The 18,889-nt window shown below is 41.4% G+C and overlaps 2 protein-coding genes across 2 annotated transcripts; one reads left to right on the top strand and one right to left on the bottom strand.

Moving 5' to 3' along the window:
* The first annotated feature begins 2,503 nt into the window (after positions 1-2,503).
* sfr1 (SWI5-dependent homologous recombination repair protein 1) lies at positions 2,504-4,734 on the top strand. Its single transcript, XM_035754363.2, has 3 exons — positions 2,504-3,080; positions 3,416-3,781; positions 3,902-4,734. The coding sequence occupies exons 1-3, from the start codon at positions 2,985-2,987 to the stop codon at positions 4,091-4,093; spliced, it is 654 nt and encodes a 217-aa protein (XP_035610256.1). The 5' UTR covers positions 2,504-2,984; the 3' UTR covers positions 4,094-4,734.
* cfap43 (cilia and flagella associated protein 43) lies at positions 4,397-18,625 on the bottom strand. Its single transcript, XM_035754361.2, has 38 exons — positions 18,532-18,625; positions 18,055-18,308; positions 17,838-17,934; positions 17,565-17,735; positions 17,253-17,403; positions 16,954-17,098; positions 16,590-16,672; positions 16,265-16,396; positions 16,062-16,178; positions 15,888-15,968; positions 15,559-15,707; positions 15,330-15,433; positions 15,076-15,228; positions 14,637-14,800; positions 14,267-14,431; positions 13,895-14,025; positions 13,503-13,674; positions 12,978-13,088; positions 12,192-12,269; positions 11,946-12,071; positions 11,662-11,766; positions 11,451-11,567; positions 11,110-11,304; positions 10,389-10,595; positions 10,183-10,272; positions 9,875-9,955; positions 9,546-9,674; positions 9,307-9,426; positions 9,093-9,200; positions 8,502-8,588; positions 8,319-8,407; positions 7,994-8,204; positions 7,586-7,698; positions 7,202-7,361; positions 6,871-7,035; positions 5,047-5,127; positions 4,806-4,959; positions 4,397-4,572 (listed from the first exon to the last, which is right to left on the bottom strand). The coding sequence occupies exons 1-38, from the start codon at positions 18,612-18,614 to the stop codon at positions 4,397-4,399; spliced, it is 5,055 nt and encodes a 1,684-aa protein (XP_035610254.1). The 5' UTR covers positions 18,615-18,625.
* Positions 18,626-18,889: the final 264 nt, after the last annotated feature.

Below are 18,889 nucleotides of genomic sequence, written 5' to 3'. Positions count from 1 at the left end.
AATAACACAGTAGAAAAAAAAGAGAGTCTATATACATTGTGTGCAAAAGGCATGAGGAGGTAGGCAAATAATTACAATTTAGCAGATTAACACTGGAGTGATAAATGATCAGATGGTCATGTACAGGTAGAGATATTGGTGTGCAAAAGAGCAGAAAAGTAAATAAATAAAAACAGTATGGGGATGAGGTAGGTAAAAATGGGTGGGCTATTTACCGATAGACTATGAACAGCTGCAGCGATCGGTTAGCTGCTCAGATAGCAGATGTTTGAAGTTGGTGAGGGAGATAAAAGTCTCCAACTTCAGCGATTTTTGCAATTCGTTCCAGTCTTAGGCAGCAGAGAACTGGAACGAAAGGCGGCCAAATGAGGTGTTGGCTTTAGGGATAATCAGTGAGATACACCTGCTGGAGCGCGTGCTACGGGTGGGTGTTGCCATCCTGACCAGTGAACTGAGATAAGGCGGAGCTTTACCTAGCATGGACTTGTAGATGACCTGGAGCCAGTGGGTCTGGCGACGAATATGTAGCGAGGGCCAGCCGACTAGAGCATACAGGTCGCAGTGGTGGGTGGTATAAGGTGCTTTAGTGACAAAACGGATGGCACTGTGATAAACTGCATCCAGTTTGCGGAGTAGAGTGTTGGAAGCTATTTTGTAGATGACATCGCCAAAGTCGACGATCGGTAGGATAGTCAGTTTTACTAGGGTAAGTTTGGCGGCGTGAGTGAAGGAGGCTTTGTTGCGGAATAGAAAGCTGACTCTAGATTTGATTTTCGATTGCCGATGTTTGATATGAGTCTGGAAGGAGAGTTTACAGTCTAGCCAGACACCTAGGTACTTATAGATGTCCACATATTCAAGGTCGGAACCATCCAGGGTGGTGATGCTAGTCAGGCGTGCGGGTGCAGGCAGCGAACGGTTGAAAAGCATGCATTTGGTTTTACTAGCGTTTAAGAGCAGTTGGAGGCCACGGAAGGAGTGTTGTATGGCATTGAGGCACGTTTGGAGGTTAGATAGTACAGTGTCCAAGGACGGGCCGGAAGTATATAGAATGGTGTCGTCTGCGTAGAGGTGGATCAGGGAATCGCCCGCCGCAAGAGCAACATCATTGATATATACAAAGAAAAGAGTCGGCCCGAGAATTGAACCCTGTGGCACCCCCATAGAGACTGCCAGAGAACCGGACAGCATGCCCTCCGATTTGACACACTGAACAATGTCTGCAAATTAGTTGGTGAAGCAGGCACGGCAGTCATCAGAAAAACTGAGGCTCCTGAGTCTGCCGATAAGAATATGGTGATTGACAGAGTCGAAAGCTTTGGCAAGGTCGATGAAGACGGCTGCACAGTACTGTCTTTTATCGATGGCGCTTATGATTTCGTTTAGTACCTTGAGCGTGGCTGAGGTGCACCCGTGACCGGCTCGGAAACCAGATTGCACAGCGGAGAAGGTACGGTGGGATTCGAGATGGTCAGTGACCTGTTTGTTGACTTGGCTTTCGAAGACCTTAGATAGGCAGGGCAGGATTTGTTGGACAAAGCCTATGGGGAAATGTATTTTCTTTTTGTAGGGTTTTTGGATCAACTCCGAAAATAAGGTCTGTGGTAAACACAGGCTTAGGAGATCTTGTACGTTTTGTTCTTTGAGATAATTTTCATCACTTTTTATGGATTTTGAAGCATTTATGTAAATCAGAAAAAGCACATAAAGTCTTCATAATCCATAAAGGTCATGTTAACTGACTGATATTATTTCATACAATAAAACATATAAGATCTCCAAAGCCTGTGTTAATAACCTCAGACCTCATTTCTTTCCAATTATGTGCATAAACCCTGGATTACTGGGTTCTGTATTGAAGCCAATGAGTGGCCATCTTGGTACTCATCCTCCGTTGTAAAAAAAACTTTAGAAGCTATAAAAATGCATTTAGTATTTGACACGGTTATTGCATACTTTTAAACTACATTACATGAGCTAAACATAAAAAGTATGAAAAAATATGTGAAAACATTTTCTTCAAGTATTTTTTTAGATAGAGTACTAATGTTACTTAAATACATGTAATTTTGTCTTTGAAACATTTAATTGAAATACTGTAGAATTCCTATGGAGTACGAACGGTGGCTTCAAATACTTTCAATGGCCAACACATAGTATAAACAATCCAGGGATTATACACATTGATTCTTTCACCATTTATTTTCCCCATAGGAATGGTTGAACAAAGCAGAGTTCGCTCATTTCCGTTTTTAGGACTACAGACTGGCTGACTCTATTGAAAGACAATTAATACAATAAGGCATCGCAAAACTCTCACGAATTGAAAACCATATGTGGCCATATTTGAGATTAGGGAATAAATCATTTAATAGGGAATTAAAATGTTGTTTTGTTGAGCTGAACGTAATTGCAACAAAATATTGAAGGCCTGGGCAACTAAAATAATCCGGGGAAAAAACAGACATGTTTTCAATTACTTTATTTCTTCAACGCCACTGATTAAATAAAATAACGCAATATGTGTTGTTGATTTCTGTACAAAAACAAAATAGATTTTCCAGTTGAAATATTCATTCTGAAACGAATTAAATCTGCTTTAGGATTGATATACTACAACTCCCAGTTATTTTCTGTAAGCAGGAAATATAGAGTCTAACTTTCAACCAATCAAAAGGTTTCCCATTAGTTACCACAGCCACAAAGTAAAAATTGGCTATATCGTAAAAAAATCATGGAAACAAGTGGCTTTTTGATGTTAATGTAAGGTTAGTGTTATGTATAAATTAGCAGTGTGGTTAACGTTAGTTTTAAAATCAGATTTTAAGAAAATAAATTGTAGAAATGGGCGGGGTTTATGACTTTGTGACTGTAATAATGACCAATAAAAGCTTGGAGGTTTGCATGAGCTTGTTGTTAGCAAGCTAACCCTGTGAAAAACTTCCGTGAGGCCAATTTGTAACCTACGCGTTGTAATTAAAGAAATGGAGACCACACCGAAGACAACCAAATCAAAACCTGTGTACGGCACACCCTGTTATTTAAAATCAAGCCCATGTGAATCCAGTAGTGTGCAAAAGGTAAGGTAAGGACGGTCTACAGTACCAGAACCAGGCATGTTGCAATGTAATTTACAGTGAAATATAGCTAGCTAAGTAGCTAAAATTACCTAACTTATATATGTAGCAGCCAGTAGCTAATCTAATTTGTTTCAAACCCATCTAATTGTGCTGAATACACACACAAAGATAGCTACAGTATAGTTAGATACCGTTTCTTAACGTTTGTCAAACCCCTCTAACATGCATATTTAACGTACTGCTGTTTTTCTACATGGATTTTCGTATTAAATAATGGGCCTCTGGCATGTTTCTAGCTGTTCATTGTCATTCACAAGTGTCAAACGTTTTCTCAGCCAAAACAGCAGATGAGTTCTTCTCTGAAGGAACGACTGAAAAGATCAAAACGTTCCTTCACCTCTCCTGTTTCCGTGGCCAAACGTCTTAACATCGATGATGACCAACTTCCCTCAACAGCAGACAAAGAGACCGAGCATGGTGCCAAAACAGACAGACCGAAGAATATTGACATCAACAGAAATGAGATCACGCCCAGTGAATGTCCAGAGACTAGAAGGCCTGGGGTCCCTGGCCCCATGCCTGAATCGGCTCAACCCACTCATATAGATTTGCTACAACTACGAGACCAATTGAAGAGAGAGGTTAAAGAAAGGACCGAGAGACTACGGCGACTGAAGATGGTTAAAATGTACAGAAGCAAGGTAACCGCTAAATGAAAATGCTAAATGACATGGGTGTAAAAAAAAAAAAGTGGTATAATTGGTTGTGAATATTCAACCACTTTTTATTGTATTCCCCATCTCTCACTTCTTTCTCTCTAGAATGACCTGACACAGTTGAGAGTTTTGATTGACAAGTGGCGGAGTTGTAGTCAGGCTGCATTGTATGAGCTCCAGTCAGATCTCCCCATAGATGGCAGGAAAGCCAGCATCTCCCAGCTAATTGACCTCTTTGGTGTAGAGGACAGCATACTGCACTTTAACCGCACAGAAGAGGACTTCACCAATGCATAGACCCACATGCCTTCTGTTCATATTGTCAAAAATAATATTAATTGTTGATATCAGATTTATCATGCAGATTTCCTGCCTTTGTTGAATAATCTCGATTCAATCTTATGTACTGGATGTTTTTCACCCTAAATTTACTATGATCCACAAGTAATTTGAGTGAAAAAACAACATTAATTTGCCACTTCATCAGTTTAATTTCATACTGTTACCTACCATAGTAATGTATATTAGTTCTATATTTAAACATGAAAATCAGTTTGATGTTTTGTTAATTTATAAAAAATAAAGTGTTTCCTAAATGTGTCAGTTATGTTTTAGCTGAGCGAGAGCGGGGAAGGACTTCATCCTCATGCGTTCCACCTCTGCCCTGAGGGTAGCCACCTCCTCAGCCTGGGCCCTGGCTAGCTCCACCAGCTTCTTCCTCTGGATGATCTCCTGGTACCTCTCCTCTGCATCACTCTCATGGTTCTCCTCCATGGCTGAGCAGAGCAGCAAATGGCATCACAGTTCATTAGATGATTCAGTGGAAGTGTTATAGGAAATGAGGCATCAAGGGGCAAGTTAGGGGTTAAAAACAACAATGCAACGGAACAATATCCACCATGTACACAGTGATGCCAATAAAGCTCCTGATAACATCACAGTTGAAGTAATGACCTACCTAAAATTGTGTAAACCTATACTGCAATGAAATGTGTAATTATTACAGTACCTATGGCTTCACAGATGTGTCTCCTCTCAGCCACAGTCACTTGCATGTTGGTCAGCTGCTCATCCAGAGCAGAATTCTTTGATGCCTTCATTGCTGCCTGTCTGTTCAGCTGCTTGATCAACTTCTTACAGGTCAGCACATTCTTTAGGTGAGTCTGAAATACACAAACATTATAGCTGATATTTTAAGCACTTGAATAAATGTAATTGATATGAAATTATATTAACTCTGTTCACATTACCTTTTCCTGTAATGTTATGGTTTTCTCCAGAGTTGAAACCTGCTTTGATATGCGGTTGTCATGATCCGTCTCACTGAGATACTTGGGGCAAAAAAGCTTTGTTTAAATAATGATCTCTTAGTTTGTGTGGAAAAACATGCATATTTCATTTGACATAGATTGATTCTACATCCCCCGAACGATACAAGCTCTCACTGTCAAATGCCAAAACAAAAAAAGCAGGTTGATCATTTTATAGCTCAAAAATAGGTGGTGGTTCAGGGTATTTTTGATATGTCAATGGTTTTTGGCCATGTGGAAGAGGCAATGCAGGTATTTTACATTGTTACAGTGCAGACACTTTTTCAGCATAACCTATATTACAGCCAATGAGATGTCTTGTGGCCTATAGAGGGTTCATACTTGTACCTGCAACTTTGGTGTTGCTAGCATTTTGCTCAAACCAGCTGAGATAACCAGACCACAGTATGTTGTAAAAACGCTAAACTTGGATTAGCTAACACAAGGCTAATTGATCATTAGAAAACCCTTTTGCGATTGTTAGCACAGCTGAAAACTGTTGTACCGATTTTAAAGGTCCAATAAAACTGGCCTTCTTTAGACTAGTTGAGTATCTTCAGCATCAGCATTTGTGGTTTTGATTACAGGTACAAAATGGTCAGAAACAAAGACCTTCTGAAACTCGTCAGCCTATTCTTGTTCTGAGAAATGAAGGCTATTCCATGTGAGGAATTGCCAAGAAACTGAAGATCTCGTACAACGCTGTGTACTACTCCCTTCACCAAACAGAGCAAACTGGCCCTAACCAGAATAGAACGAGTGGGAGGCCCTGGTGCACAAGAGGACAAGTAAATTAGTGTCTAGTTTGATAAAGACGCCTCACAAGTCCTCAACTGGCAGCTTCATTAAATAGTACCCGCAAAACACCAGTCTCAACGTCAACAATGAAGAGGTGACTCCAGGATGCTGGCCTTCTAGGCAGAGTTCCTCTGGTCCAGTGTCTGTTATTTTGCCCATTTTCTTTAATCTTTATTTTATTGGCCAGTCTGAGCTATGGCTTTTTATTTGCAACTCTGCCTAGAAGGCCAGCATTCCGGAGTCACCTCTTCATTGTTGACGTTGACACTGGTGTTTTGCGGGTACTATTTAATGAAGCTGCCAGTTGAGGACTTGTGAGGCGTCTTTATCAAACTAGACACTAATTTTCTTGTGCACCAGGGCCTCCCACTCTTTCTATTCTGGTTAGAGCCGGTTTGCGCTGTTTCTTCTGAAGGGAGTAGTACACAGCGTTGAATGAGATCTTCAGTTTCTTGGCAATTTCTTGCATGGAACAGCCTTCATTCCTCGGAACAAGAATAGACCGACGAGTTTCAGAAGAAAGTTCTTTGTTTCTGGCCATTTTGAGCCTGTAATCGAACCCACAAATGCTGATGCTCAACTGGTCTAAGGCCAATTTTATTGCTTTAATCAGAACAGTTTTCAGCTGTTCCAACAATTTCAAAAGTGTTTTCTGATGATCAGCCTTTTAAAATTATAAACTTGGATTAGCTAACACAATGTGCTATTGGAACACAGGAGTGATGGTTGCTGATAATGTAGATATTCCATAAATCTGTTTCCAGCTACAATAGTCATTTACAACATTAACAATGTTTACACTATTTCTGATCAATTTGATTGTTTTTATGGACAAAAACATGTGCTTTTCTTTAAAAAAAAGAAAAAGGATATTTCTATGGCAACTTTTGAACGGTAGTGTACTGTATGCCTTTGCAATTAACCATTGTTCCAGGGAGAACTGTCCCATGGTAAGCTTTAGTGTACCTCCTGCAGCTCCTGAGAGACGCGCAGCATCTGGATGTCCCTGGCTTTGTTGTTCAGGTCCTCCTTCTGCATCCTCATCCTCTTGTGCTCCCACTCCTGCTGGATGATACCTTTACGGAAGTCCTTGCACTCCACCATGCTGGCTATCTTCTGCTCTCCCAGAGCCTGACAGAAGAGCACAGGTCAATACATAGCCTATGCATCTCATCGGTGGAGTTCCTCATGACCCATTTTTGCCCTGTTTGTCCCCATTTACAAATGTTTAACTTATGCTACAATGTTAGCATGATTCTGCTCACGTAAATGAATAAAGAATGTCTATGGGTCTCACTCTGATGGTCCCGTTGAGGTCCTCCACCACACTCTTATGGAGCAGCAGAGAGTCAGAGTAGTCTGCAATGAAGTCTCCGTTCTCCACCTCCACCTGGCCCTGCTTGATCAGGATCTGAACCATGATGTCCAGGCGGAAACGCGTCTTCTCCTCTCGTAGCCTGGAGACATCAAGAGTTTAAAGACCATGCGCTATCAATGAGTCACTCCTGAATTAACCTTGCGTGCCAAGCTTATTCGTGCTCAGACAGACAACTGTTAAGAAAGACTACACCTGTATAAAGTGTTCAAAAGAATCATGGGGTGGAAACATTTGTGTTTAGTGAAAAATGTACTGCGCTTTTAAGAATATAATTGATGTACTCTCACGGTATGACACTCTTACCCATTGATGTCATCCATGAGACTTTTCATTTCCAGTCTTGCACTCTCATCCTCATCGGTCCTCTTCTGCAGAAAGGCTTGCATTTCAGCCAGAGTCAAAGCCTTAACTTTCACCTGAGTAGGACAAGACACAAAAGATGACATTGAAATTAACTAGACCTACTACAATGTTTAGCAAAATGGTATAATTAACTGGATCCAATCTCTCTGTTCCACATTCTTTGTGTCCTGTGTTACATAACACTTTAATAAGGCAGACTTACCCTGTAAGTTAAGTAAGTTTATATATTCTATGAAATATACTGTAGGTTTCAAGGTGCTGGAGAACATCATTGACAAGGAAATGCATGTACTGCCACTAATATTTCCTCAGACTACCTCACTTGTTCCGTGGCTGGTTTTCCATTACCTGCTGCTCACTCTCAACTTTGGCTCTGCGGGCCAGGCAGAACCTCTCCCACACAGACACGTCTAGGCTTTCAGGTATGTTCTCTGGAGCGTCCAGCTCCTCCATGGCCTTCATCATCTGACAGAGACCCTCTGCTGCCACTGGGCCCGGTAGGGGCCGCTCTTTAAAGGGGCTGGTACTGTTGTCTGCCTGGGTCCTCATCCTCTGGACCCTGGGCAAGAGAGTACTGGGATGTTGCACCCTATTCTAAAAATCTGAATGGCAAAAACTATGTACAGTATGTATTGAAGATACTATGACCCCTTTCTCATTTTTTATGCAGTACCTGGGTCTGCGCTTGTATAGCTTGTACAGCTGATCAACAAGATGGCCTGGGACATCAAAGAACTCCTTCCTGAATCCCCTGTCGAGAAGCTAGGGATACACAATATGTCAGATAGTACCCAAGAACAATAAGTGTCGGACAGTATCTGACATGAGATAGTAGACGTGCTACTGCCAGTCATACTTTGTCGTCGGCCACGACATTGTCGTAGGTCTCCCGGAACATTTCTACATCCTCTTTGTGCTTCTTAAGCTCTTCTCCAATCTCATTCTGTCAGGAGAATAAGGCATGTTAAGCGATGGGAACGCAAAGTACAGGAACTAACAAGAACAGTGTTGAAGGGAAACCAATTAAGATGCCACACATGTTGAAGCTTGTAAAACACAGTCGAAGACAGATACAAGATAATATCTGACTGGAATGTGTAATAATATGGTTGTATATAATAGAGATAGGATAGCTAACATAAAATGATCTCTAACCCAACCACAGGAGGCTGCTGAGGGGAGGACAGCTCATAATATTGTCTGGAATGGAATGGCATCCAACACATGGAAACTCACTCCGCTCCAGCCATTACCACAAACACCAACCTCCTGTGGACTCAACCATTGTAAATCCCTTCCCCATGAGAAAGATAGCCAATAGAGCATGAAGGCTGGTAGGAGGAGGTATAGGAGGATGTGCTCATTGTAAAGGCTGGATTACAATGAGCCCGTCCTCCAATAGCTCCTCCCGCCAGCCTCCATTGGCATTAATATAACGACATCTCACCTTATAGACCCTGTTTTTTTCTAGTTTGAGACTGAGTTCTCGCTCTCTATTGAGAACCTCCTCCTCTATCAGAATGGAGTGAACTAGATTTGTAATCTTCAGCTCTTCCTACAAAAGAATATAGCAAGAAAACAACAATGGCACATGGAATGTACTGTATATTTCTTTAATTAAATCTTGATCTGTGTGTGTGTGTGCGTGTGCTCTGTCTTACCTGGTATATAACCATCTCAGATTTCACCTTCCTCTCAAAGAGCTTGGTCAAGGTTTCATCAAACCCCTGGGTGGAGTCCATGATGGACGTCTGTAGTTTATTCATTTCAGCTTCCAGAGTCTGGAACAAGACAATGGCAACTGAACTTGTTTAGTAAATCAAGTCTGGGTCCTATTATGATGGTGTATTTCTTTTGAATACAACATTGAAAAGCAGATGTTTTCACACACAAATCACACCTTTCTGTACTTCTCCTGTTCCTCGCTCAGTTCTTTGGCTTTCTTCTCATACTCTTTATAGATCTTTTTCTCTTCCTCTGTCCACTGAATGTCCGGTTTGGATACAATGAACTCAGGCTGAGGCACCTCCTGCATGTAGAAAAGTACAGGGTCAGAAAATACATTCAAACACATTCTCTACATTCTGTCATTCAAATACTTTTCTTCAGGACAATCACGTTTAATAAATGTTTATCATGTTAACGGTAGATGTATTAAATGTTAGTTAATATTGGATATTAAATTCATATCCATATTTCAGATTTTTCTTTTTTTGACCACCGCCATACCACTCTCAAGATGTCCTCTTTTTTTAGCTCGAGTACTCCACCCATCATTTCATCCAGAGCTCGCTCTCTGATATTGTCACTCTAAGGAAAAGGAGAAGCAGAATGTCTGTTTCAATGGGTACCCAAGCCAATAACATCAATTCACACTGTATTTTTACTAAGAAAACAGCTCAGCTTTCACAATTTATAGGTTAGTGATTAAGACCTTGCTTGGGTTAGTAATGGTTTATCGGCTGTTAGAATGACCCCTAAGAGTAAACATTTAATAAGTGGGAGATGGGAAAGGTAGGAAGGTAGTGATACAGTACCTTGGCCGTCTGCCGTCTTTGTTCCTCCTCTTTCTTCTTCTCCTCCTCTCTTTTTCTCTGCTCTGGGGTGAGGTACTTTTCAAAATGTATCTGGAGACGGAGTCATAAGTCATAAATTATCATTTGATGTGCAGTAACTTGTGTTTTGGTGGAAATCTAAACCATTAAAGTAGGTCAATAACAAAAAAAACAGCTTCAAGTCTAACCTCAGAGTCCTCCACAGACAGTGCCCTCTCTGGCCGCTCGTTGTCAGACAGACTGGGCTCCCACAGCTTCATCTTGTGGTCCAGCTCTGACATGATCTCCATGATGCGACGATTCTTATCTTTCACTCGGTTGATCTCCTGCTCCTTCTGCTTGTGCACCCCCTTAAAGTCTGTGTTAAAGGCTGTCTTCACTTTGTAGATGACATCCTAGTGTGTGAGTGAAGGTGAGAAGTCAAATGGAGAAGGAGGCTGTTATAGGCAATTAGGTGAAATAATTAGCTAAACTCAATTTGGTTATTTAATGCTAAACACTAATACTTGAATCATTAAAGGGCAATTCCACCACTTTTCAACCTCATATTCATTATCTCAAGCACAATACCAGTGTCTACATATGTGAAAACGGTGTGTTTATGTTTTGTAGTAAAAAAATATATTCAATGATTTTCAAACACTGAGATTCACGGTGACATGAGGAGCAAGAAAATACCCTGTCTTTGGCAAAAACAACTTGTTACAGGTTTTGCAAATCATGGATTTTTAAAATAATTTCAACCACAGATCATAGAAATGTGCTGTGTTCGCATATGTAGACACTGTTGATATCGTGCTGGAGATAATGAATAAGAGGTTGAAAAGTGGTGGAATTGCCCTTTAAATGCTGAGTATGTATACATTGGTTATTAAAATCCTAGTACATATTGTCAAACTGTTTGTTTACCTGTAGCAAAGTGATCTGGTTGATCTTCTGCTCTCTGATGTGCAGGTTGAACTGATTGTAGAGGTAGGGGTTTGAGCCTCCATACTGGGCACTGAGGCTACCTGTGAGGGAAGCACTCTCCATCTCACGGCCTTCCTCCTCCTCCTCTTCTTCCGTCGTGGTCTTGGTCTTCTTCTCTAGAATCTCCTGCTGGAGCTAGAGTGTTTTGGAAGAGGATGAGTGTCATGCAAAACAAAAAAAACATATCGCTTGGCACTATTGCCAATGAAAGTGTATAAAATTGGAAAAATCTCTAGCAATTGCACTGTGACTAAAGGGACATACAGCACATTCTAACTCACATTACTGTCAGCCCGTTCAATCTTCCTCATACTCTCCACTCTATGAAGTTCATCCAGCTCCTGCTGTGTCCGCTCCTTCATGGGGTAGTTCTTCACCTCGTGTTCAGTGTGGAAGGCCTAAGGTAAAGCCAACAAAACACACAGTCTCAAAACATATCTGTTGCTGCACCTTTGAAAACAAACTCCATTTTGGTTATGACTCTCAACTTACCTTGATAGCTTGCCCTTTGACCTTCATGGAATCCCAGCATTCTCTCTTAAGGACGTCGCGCAGGTAGCACTTGGCTAGGTTCTCCAACTCAATCTCATTTCGGACCTGTAAGGGAGTCAATAAAAATACTATCACACTGTGTGTGTGTGTGTGTGTGTGTGTGTGTGTGTGTGTGTGTGTGTGTGTGTGTGTGTGTGTGTGTGTGTGTGTGTGTGTGTGTGTGTGTGTGTGTGTGTGTGTGTGTGTGTGTGTGTGTGTGTGTGTGTGTGTGTGTGTGTTTTTACCCTGGTGACCTCCTGCTCCCCCTCGGCTTGCAGTCTCTTTTGCTCATCTACATCCAGGTTGAACTCCTGCTGCTCCAGCTTCTCCATGTCAGGCAGCGTCTCGTTCTCACGCATCATTGCCTGGATCTGGGGCCGACGACATGGTCACATTAGCCATTAACATTTTGATGATATTGTGTCTAATTTTACACTCACGCATGATTCATTAAGCAAAGTAAATAAAAAGAGGATTAGAGCTCTGCTTACTGTGTCACGCAATTGTTTGACATTTTTCCTCAGGCTTTTCTTTGTCTGTGAAAACTGCTGGATCTCCTCATTGATAACCTGTGGACAGTATAATGGTACTAGCAGGATGTGTGTATTGTCTGATGACAATTTGTTGTTCTGTTTTGTATCCCCATACTCAAAGCACGTCAGTGGATACATTTATCTGGACTACCTGAAAAACAGTACATTGTTTTGCCAGCATATCTTTCAACACTGACTTTCACCAGAACTGTTGTCATATATTTCACAATACATCAGCTATAACATTACACCCTACTCAATTATTATATACTCAACATGATGGGACTTGAATGGAATCAAACACATCACCACACAAATAATAAAGCAGGTAATGGCACAGTGGCTGAACGTTACCCAACTATGGCTGTTTCATGTTATCTAACTGTAATCTAACTGTGATCTACAATGTGCAAACCCACAACACAATGAATGCCACAGCTTTGATATCAGTTCAGTGTTATCTACAATCTCCGAAATGTTTATCTGCCTTTCTCCCAATCCGCACCTGATCTTTTCACCCAGGAAGAATGTGCCAACAGCAACACAGCTGTTTTGTGAATCAGGTATTGAAGTATTTGTCACGGGCAACATCAGTATTTCTCCCATCAGTACTGGAGTGAAACTGAGTACCAAATCTATATTTAAATATGCAAGTCAGTTAAGAACAAATTCTTTGTGACAATGACGGCCTACAATGACGGACTAAAGCTCTTGTGCTGAAGTGACATCAGCAGTGTTACTGACCGCTTCCAGCTTGTTGTCCAGCCAGGTAGAGTCTGAGGCTGTGTCTGAGGGCAGGTTGGTGGAGCTCTCATCCTGTTCCGTCACATCAACTATCTGTCGCTTATCATTGGCCTAAAGACAGGAGGTGAGGACAAACAAATTAACTACATTTCATGTGTAAATATGAAACATCACATATCTGACTCCATAAGATTTGATGGATCTGAAATTATCTTCATTACAGTGATGCAAAGGACAAACCCTGTGTGAATAGCGTCAACTAGGATGTATTTAGCTGGCGCAGTGAGGCGTAAGTTAAGATGGAGGATGTCAAATCTATATGAATCACAGGAGGCTGCTGTGGGGAGAATGACTCATAATAATGGCCGGAACGGTGCAAATAGAATGACATTAAACACCTGGAAACCATGTGTTTGATGTATTTAACACCACTCCACTAATTCCGCTCCAGTTATTACCACCAGCCTGTTCTCCCCAATTAAGGTGCCAGCAACTTCCTGTGATGTAGCCAAGGTTACCATTCACCTCTTCTCTGTGTAGATCTGCTGACCCAGGAGGGGACAGGGCCTCTGGGTCCCAGTCAGCCATGCTACTGAGAATAGGGTTCTCTGATGTTATCATACTCTCCTGGTATTTGGCTATAGACTGGCTGTACTGTGTAGCTGCATTCGCTTTGCCAACACCTGCCATTTTCAGCCTTCATGGAAAACAGAAAAATACATAGACAGAATACAATGTCTTACAAATAAAAGTAGTCCAATACATTAAAATGAGAGAAATGTTCTCCTTGTTATAGTAGAAATTGTGAAATGTTTTAGAATGATCTAATCATCTTTGAAATTCCACATCTACATGAACTACAGTGCTCTCTGGTGTTCAACACTGCATTGCCTTCAGACTTGTCCCTGTTGACTTACCTTAGTCTTGTACAGACCATAGAGCCGTCTTTCAGGCCTGTAGTGATCATTGTCTGACTGTCTGAGGTAAAGGACACTTTCCTCACCCCTCCCAGCCAACACGAGTGGCACTGCATCTGAACATACCGGTCCTGTACATGACAATGACAACATACTCAGGTTAATAGCATTACGAGTGGTCATAACACAAAGATAATGTGTTTTCATCAATATTTTGTTCTCACAGATTTCCTCTTTTGAGATTCACTCTCTTAAGAACTACATTTATAATACAATACTGTTTTTTTCTTCAGTATATTTCAAATGAGCTCTAAGAAGCTGAATGTTATGTTCAATGTAACATGCAAAGCCTGAAGTGAAACAAGGTCGTACCAGACTGGAGATCTCCCGGATGCGCAGCAGTCCGTCTTGGCCCACTGAGGCCAGCCAAGACTGGTGGGGCGACAGGAGGACGGAGGCGGGGCCCATAGGGTGACCCTCCACCTCCTTCTCTGGGGTCAACTGGACCACGTCCTGGTCAGAGGACCTTTCTGTGCTCTAGGAGACCGACATGGCACAGTGGTCACGTGTATTGTGTTGTGTTTATGCAAATGTTATTGGTATTGTGTCAAATTTGGCCATACGTCATGACCAAATAAAAACTAAACAGCATACCACCCATCATCAACAAATGTTCAGATGTTAGAAATAAGATTTTTGGGGTTTTAAACATAAGTCAGACTGGTAATGCATGGGACCGTACCTCAGGTAGCTGGAATCTCTGGAGTGCTTTCCTCTTTTGGCAGTAGCCAAAGATCTTATTGGCTCCCAGGGCAGAGGAGCTGAGTGCGTGAGGGACCTCATATGTGCACCGCTGTAGGACATTATTGGAAAGACATCCTCTCAGGTCTGCACACACTCCTGCCCCTGCAAAGCAACAGCAGTACACAAAGCAGTACACACAGATGTGAAATAAAATGGAACAAATCCAAAGTCAGGCAGGATGATTAACAACAGCTTCTTTCTGTGGACACACACACACACACACACACACACACACACACACACACACACACACACACACACACACACACACACACACACACACACACACACACACACACACACACACACACACACACACACACACACACACACACACACACACACACACACACACACACACACAGCCCAGTCAGTACCCGTAAGCTCCTGCACAGGCAGAGTGAGCAGTGTAAGCAGACTTCCCTCCCCTCGGCCTATGTCCTTCTCTCCAGCACACAGAGCCAGCAGTTTGACCTGCTTAATATCCCGGCTGTACTGGGTAGACAGGGACACGATGGCTCCTTTAGCACCTGGAGAGAACAAAACTGCTTTAATCAAACATAATGGGTTGAAATGAGTTAAAGAAATACCATCAGAAACATATATGGACTTTTGTGGAGCATTAATGTACCTGTGTATCCGATTACCTCAAATACTCTGGAAGCCCTTGCATTCAACACATATATATTTGCATCCGAGGCACCAGTGATAAGGAAGTTTCCTCCTTGATCAAAACTGTAAACCAAAAACAATATGAAATCCTATATTACTATTGAACATTGATAACTTTAAAAGGCTCATTTTACAATAAGAACAACCAAAACGCAAATAACAACAGTAAACCCATTGGAGATACTTGCAGTAGGTGGTCCACAGGAGTGTAGTAGAGGTGAACCCTGTGCACCAGACGAGGCTGCTGCTCCCTGGTCAGCTCAATGAACAGGACATGCCCCGACACTGTTCCCACGGCAACGTATTGAGCAATCGGACAGCAGGCCAAACTGGTCACCTAGACACAATAGTAGTTGATTTATTTTTTTTATTTTTATTATTGTTCTATTGTCCATGAAGTTTACATGAGACTTTCACTTAAATGCTGTAACAAGCACAATTCACAATTGACTATGCCTACTTACTGTATTATTTAGCATAGCTTCCCTAATACTATTGTAATTGAATGACTATTAACCTTTACTTGAAGAGATATAGAGCCGATGCAGAAGCCAGCATCTAGAGACCACAGCTGCAACTCTCCCGAGTCCCTCACTGACTGTAACGAGGAGAGAAACGGCAACATCATTATGAATGAGGATCCATTACAAAACATTTACATCAGTTAAACATGACATCAATGATCTCTTACCACACATAAGTTATTATCAGTATACAGTGAAGCTGCTGCCACAAAGTCTCCACTGAGAACGTCCAGGACTTTCACCACCTTCTCGCACTGGGATCGTTTATACCTGTAGATGCGCCCCTGGAAAAAAGCAAAAGCATACTATAACAAGAGCCTATAAATAATTAAAATATGTATCCATAATACAGTACAATGTATGCACTCACTGTACTGGAAGCTAAGAGCAGTGTTTCATAGTCTGGCGAATATATTATGGTTGTGGCTGGTTCCTCCAATGTCCAAGTTTGTGTAACCTCCACTTGGTTCCCCTTAATTTTTAAGCAGCGTAGCACATTCTCCTGTAGAATAGAAAAGCCTATTTTAAACAATATAAATCTGGAATATGTTGTTGTTGGCTCTAAATAGGTGGTTTAACAGACCAAATTGGAATGCATCTGGGTAAGTTGAACTCTAAGACCCAGACTTCATACTGCTGAATTCGCTGGATATCATGTATCCATCCTCCAATCAATGTGAAGAGCAGTTTGTTACCTTTCCTGACACAAATAGTCCATCCTTGTGCAGGGCTAAGCTCTGGAAGCTACCCTGCTGGAACCCAGGAATGTCATCTGCAGCTGAACGATAGCAAGCACACATATTTTATCATATTGATATGAACATGCAATACAACACTACACATATAATTGTGATCATTGACGTGATATGTCAGTGCACAATCTTTCTAACCAAGTAGATTCTTTTCGGCAATGTTTCTAAAATTGGTGACTGTCAGTACATTTTTGTTCCCCATGAACCTCAATATGAGTGTCTGACTGATACTCATCTGGAGTGAGAGCCAGTGCACAGCAGGTCCCCTAGGCCAGAGTAAAGAACGCTATGAGACAGCAGGGTGTACCTGAGGGGTTGAAGAGGACAGAGACAGCCAGAGAGTCTGGGTCAACCTGTAGCAGGTGGCCTTCCTGACAGCCCACATAGAGCTCTGATGAGGCTGTCCAACAGATGGTGCTAGGTCTTAGCCTGGTCTTGATGCGCTCTTTGGGCTTTCAAAACAGGGATAGTGAACTTGTTTTGAGATTGAGAAGAGTACAATTGCACATTTTTGAATACATTTTTTTACATAAGCTACTCACTACAGAGTGAGACAAAACCTGTGCAATTAGTTCCTGCAGTTGAGAGGTGTTAAGAAGACAGTACCACAAAGGTTTCTGCCCTGTCTTCTGCAAGCCCTGCGATGGCTGAGTTGGGCATCTGAGGTCCGAAGTAGGTGAGTATTCCAGTGGGGACATGAGAGGGGTTAATCTCCCTCTCAACCAGACAGCCATCAGTCGCAGGGAGATCTATCACACTGACAATTGACAATGTAATGAATAATACATTAATAACACATGAAATGTACCTATGAAATGTAATTTATAGTGAAGACATGGATAACATTTATTGTAGGTATCAATTGTGATTATTGAAATAACCAGCAACATTTATGTAGTTACAATTAACCTCAATTACCCTGGTTTCATTATATGAAAGCTGTCACTCTTCTCAATGGTCCAGACTGTAAGGCATGATGATGCACTCAAAGAGCAAATCTGGAGCCAGTTCATTGGGTTAAACACCAAAGAGGTGATGTCTTTTCCAGCTTGTGGTTGGTTACAAATTGGATCCCCAGTTTCCCAGTTCCTACAAAAAAGCATTGGTATTACCACAAATAGTGAGTGTACAAAACAGAGGTCATTTAAATGAATGTGGAAGGAGGATATCAAGTGGAGTGGTTTCAGTTACCATACTGTTATGGTGTGGTCTGGTATTGATGAGCAGCAGGCCAAATAAGGACCAGCATCACTTAGTGCCAGAGATGTGTAGTCTACATGGGCTGTTCCTGTAAATGAGAAAACACTTTAGTAATGTTGCTAACTGGAGGAAGTATTTGAATAGCTAATGCAATGTATATAACTCTTTAATCATGTTAATAATGTCAGTGTTTCAGATAAAGACTTACCCTTCAGTTCATTCTTCAGAATAAGTTCAGGGTAGTTGTACACAAATATGGAGGGATTTAGTTTATGGTTGGAGAATGCAAGTGTCCTGCAATGTCCATTTGCTGTGAAGGCACCAATACCTCGACCAGGACACTGCAGCACACTTCTAATTTTCGTCTCTATATTCAGGAAAACTATGTAATTCCCACAAATGTAGCAGGCTGTTTTCTTGTCAACAAATTCAACATTTTGGCTTGTCAAACCCTGAGCCCACCTAAGAAACAAAACACACAGACGAAGAACCATTTTTTCTAAGAGTACATTATAGTAGCTAACGTTAGCTAGTAACGTTAGTTACAGTAACGTTAACGTGAATATAGATACATCATTTATATAGTTTGCTATCTTACCATTTCGCTAACACACATAATTTTAGATGAACTAAGTAAGATGCACCACGCATCACCAAACGAACAAACCAATGCATTTTAACTTACCTGACTTCTAAATTTCCCAATACATCCATTTCTGGAAATGTACTGAATAAACTGAGCTGTGCAAGACAACTAACAGCTAGCATGTAACACAGGAGCAAATGTTTGGTTTTGTTGTCTTGACAACTACAATTTCCCTTCCACACCCTCCACCTACATGCGTTTTAACCATTTGTTGATTTCTAAATCTGTCACACCCAGGAAAGTAAAATACATACAAATATTTGACCACTTGTTCTTTGAATGTAAAATCCGTGTCAGAATTTTGGGAAAAGCTTGGAGAATACTTATTTACCATTATGAACACTACCCATGTTTATGACATGACGGATATAATATGTTGCTCTTGCAATGATAACAA

This window comes from Oncorhynchus keta, chromosome 36, assembly GCF_023373465.1.
Source record: "Oncorhynchus keta strain PuntledgeMale-10-30-2019 chromosome 36, Oket_V2, whole genome shotgun sequence".
Classification (NCBI taxonomy): Eukaryota; Metazoa; Chordata; class Actinopteri; order Salmoniformes; family Salmonidae; genus Oncorhynchus; species Oncorhynchus keta.
This window is presented reverse-complemented; position numbering and strand designations above follow the sequence as displayed.

What these genes read in the sequence shown, in the direction of transcription:
- sfr1 (XM_035754363.2), top strand. Translation starts at nt 2,985, where the DNA reads ATGGAGACCACACCGAAGACAACCAAATCAAAACCTGTGTACGGCACA. An exon ending in AATCCAGTAGTGTGCAAAAG is followed by an intron (nt 3,081 to 3,415) that starts GTAAGGTAAGGA and finishes ACGTTTTCTCAG; the next exon opens with CCAAAACAGCAGATGAGTTC. An exon ending in TTAAAATGTACAGAAGCAAG is followed by an intron (nt 3,782 to 3,901) that starts GTAACCGCTAAA and finishes CTTTCTCTCTAG; the next exon opens with AATGACCTGACACAGTTGAG.
- cfap43 (XM_035754361.2), bottom strand. Translation starts at nt 18,614, where the DNA reads ATGCTAGCTGTTAGTTGTCTTGCACAGCTCAGTTTATTCAGTACATTT. An exon ending in AAGTTGAGAGTGAGCAGCAG is followed by an intron (nt 7,699 to 7,993) that starts GTAATGGAAAAC and finishes TGTCCTACTCAG; the next exon opens with GTGAAAGTTAAGGCTTTGAC. An exon ending in ACACATCTGTGAAGCCATAG is followed by an intron (nt 4,573 to 4,805) that starts GTACTGTAATAA and finishes TGCTCTGCTCAG; the next exon opens with CCATGGAGGAGAACCATGAG.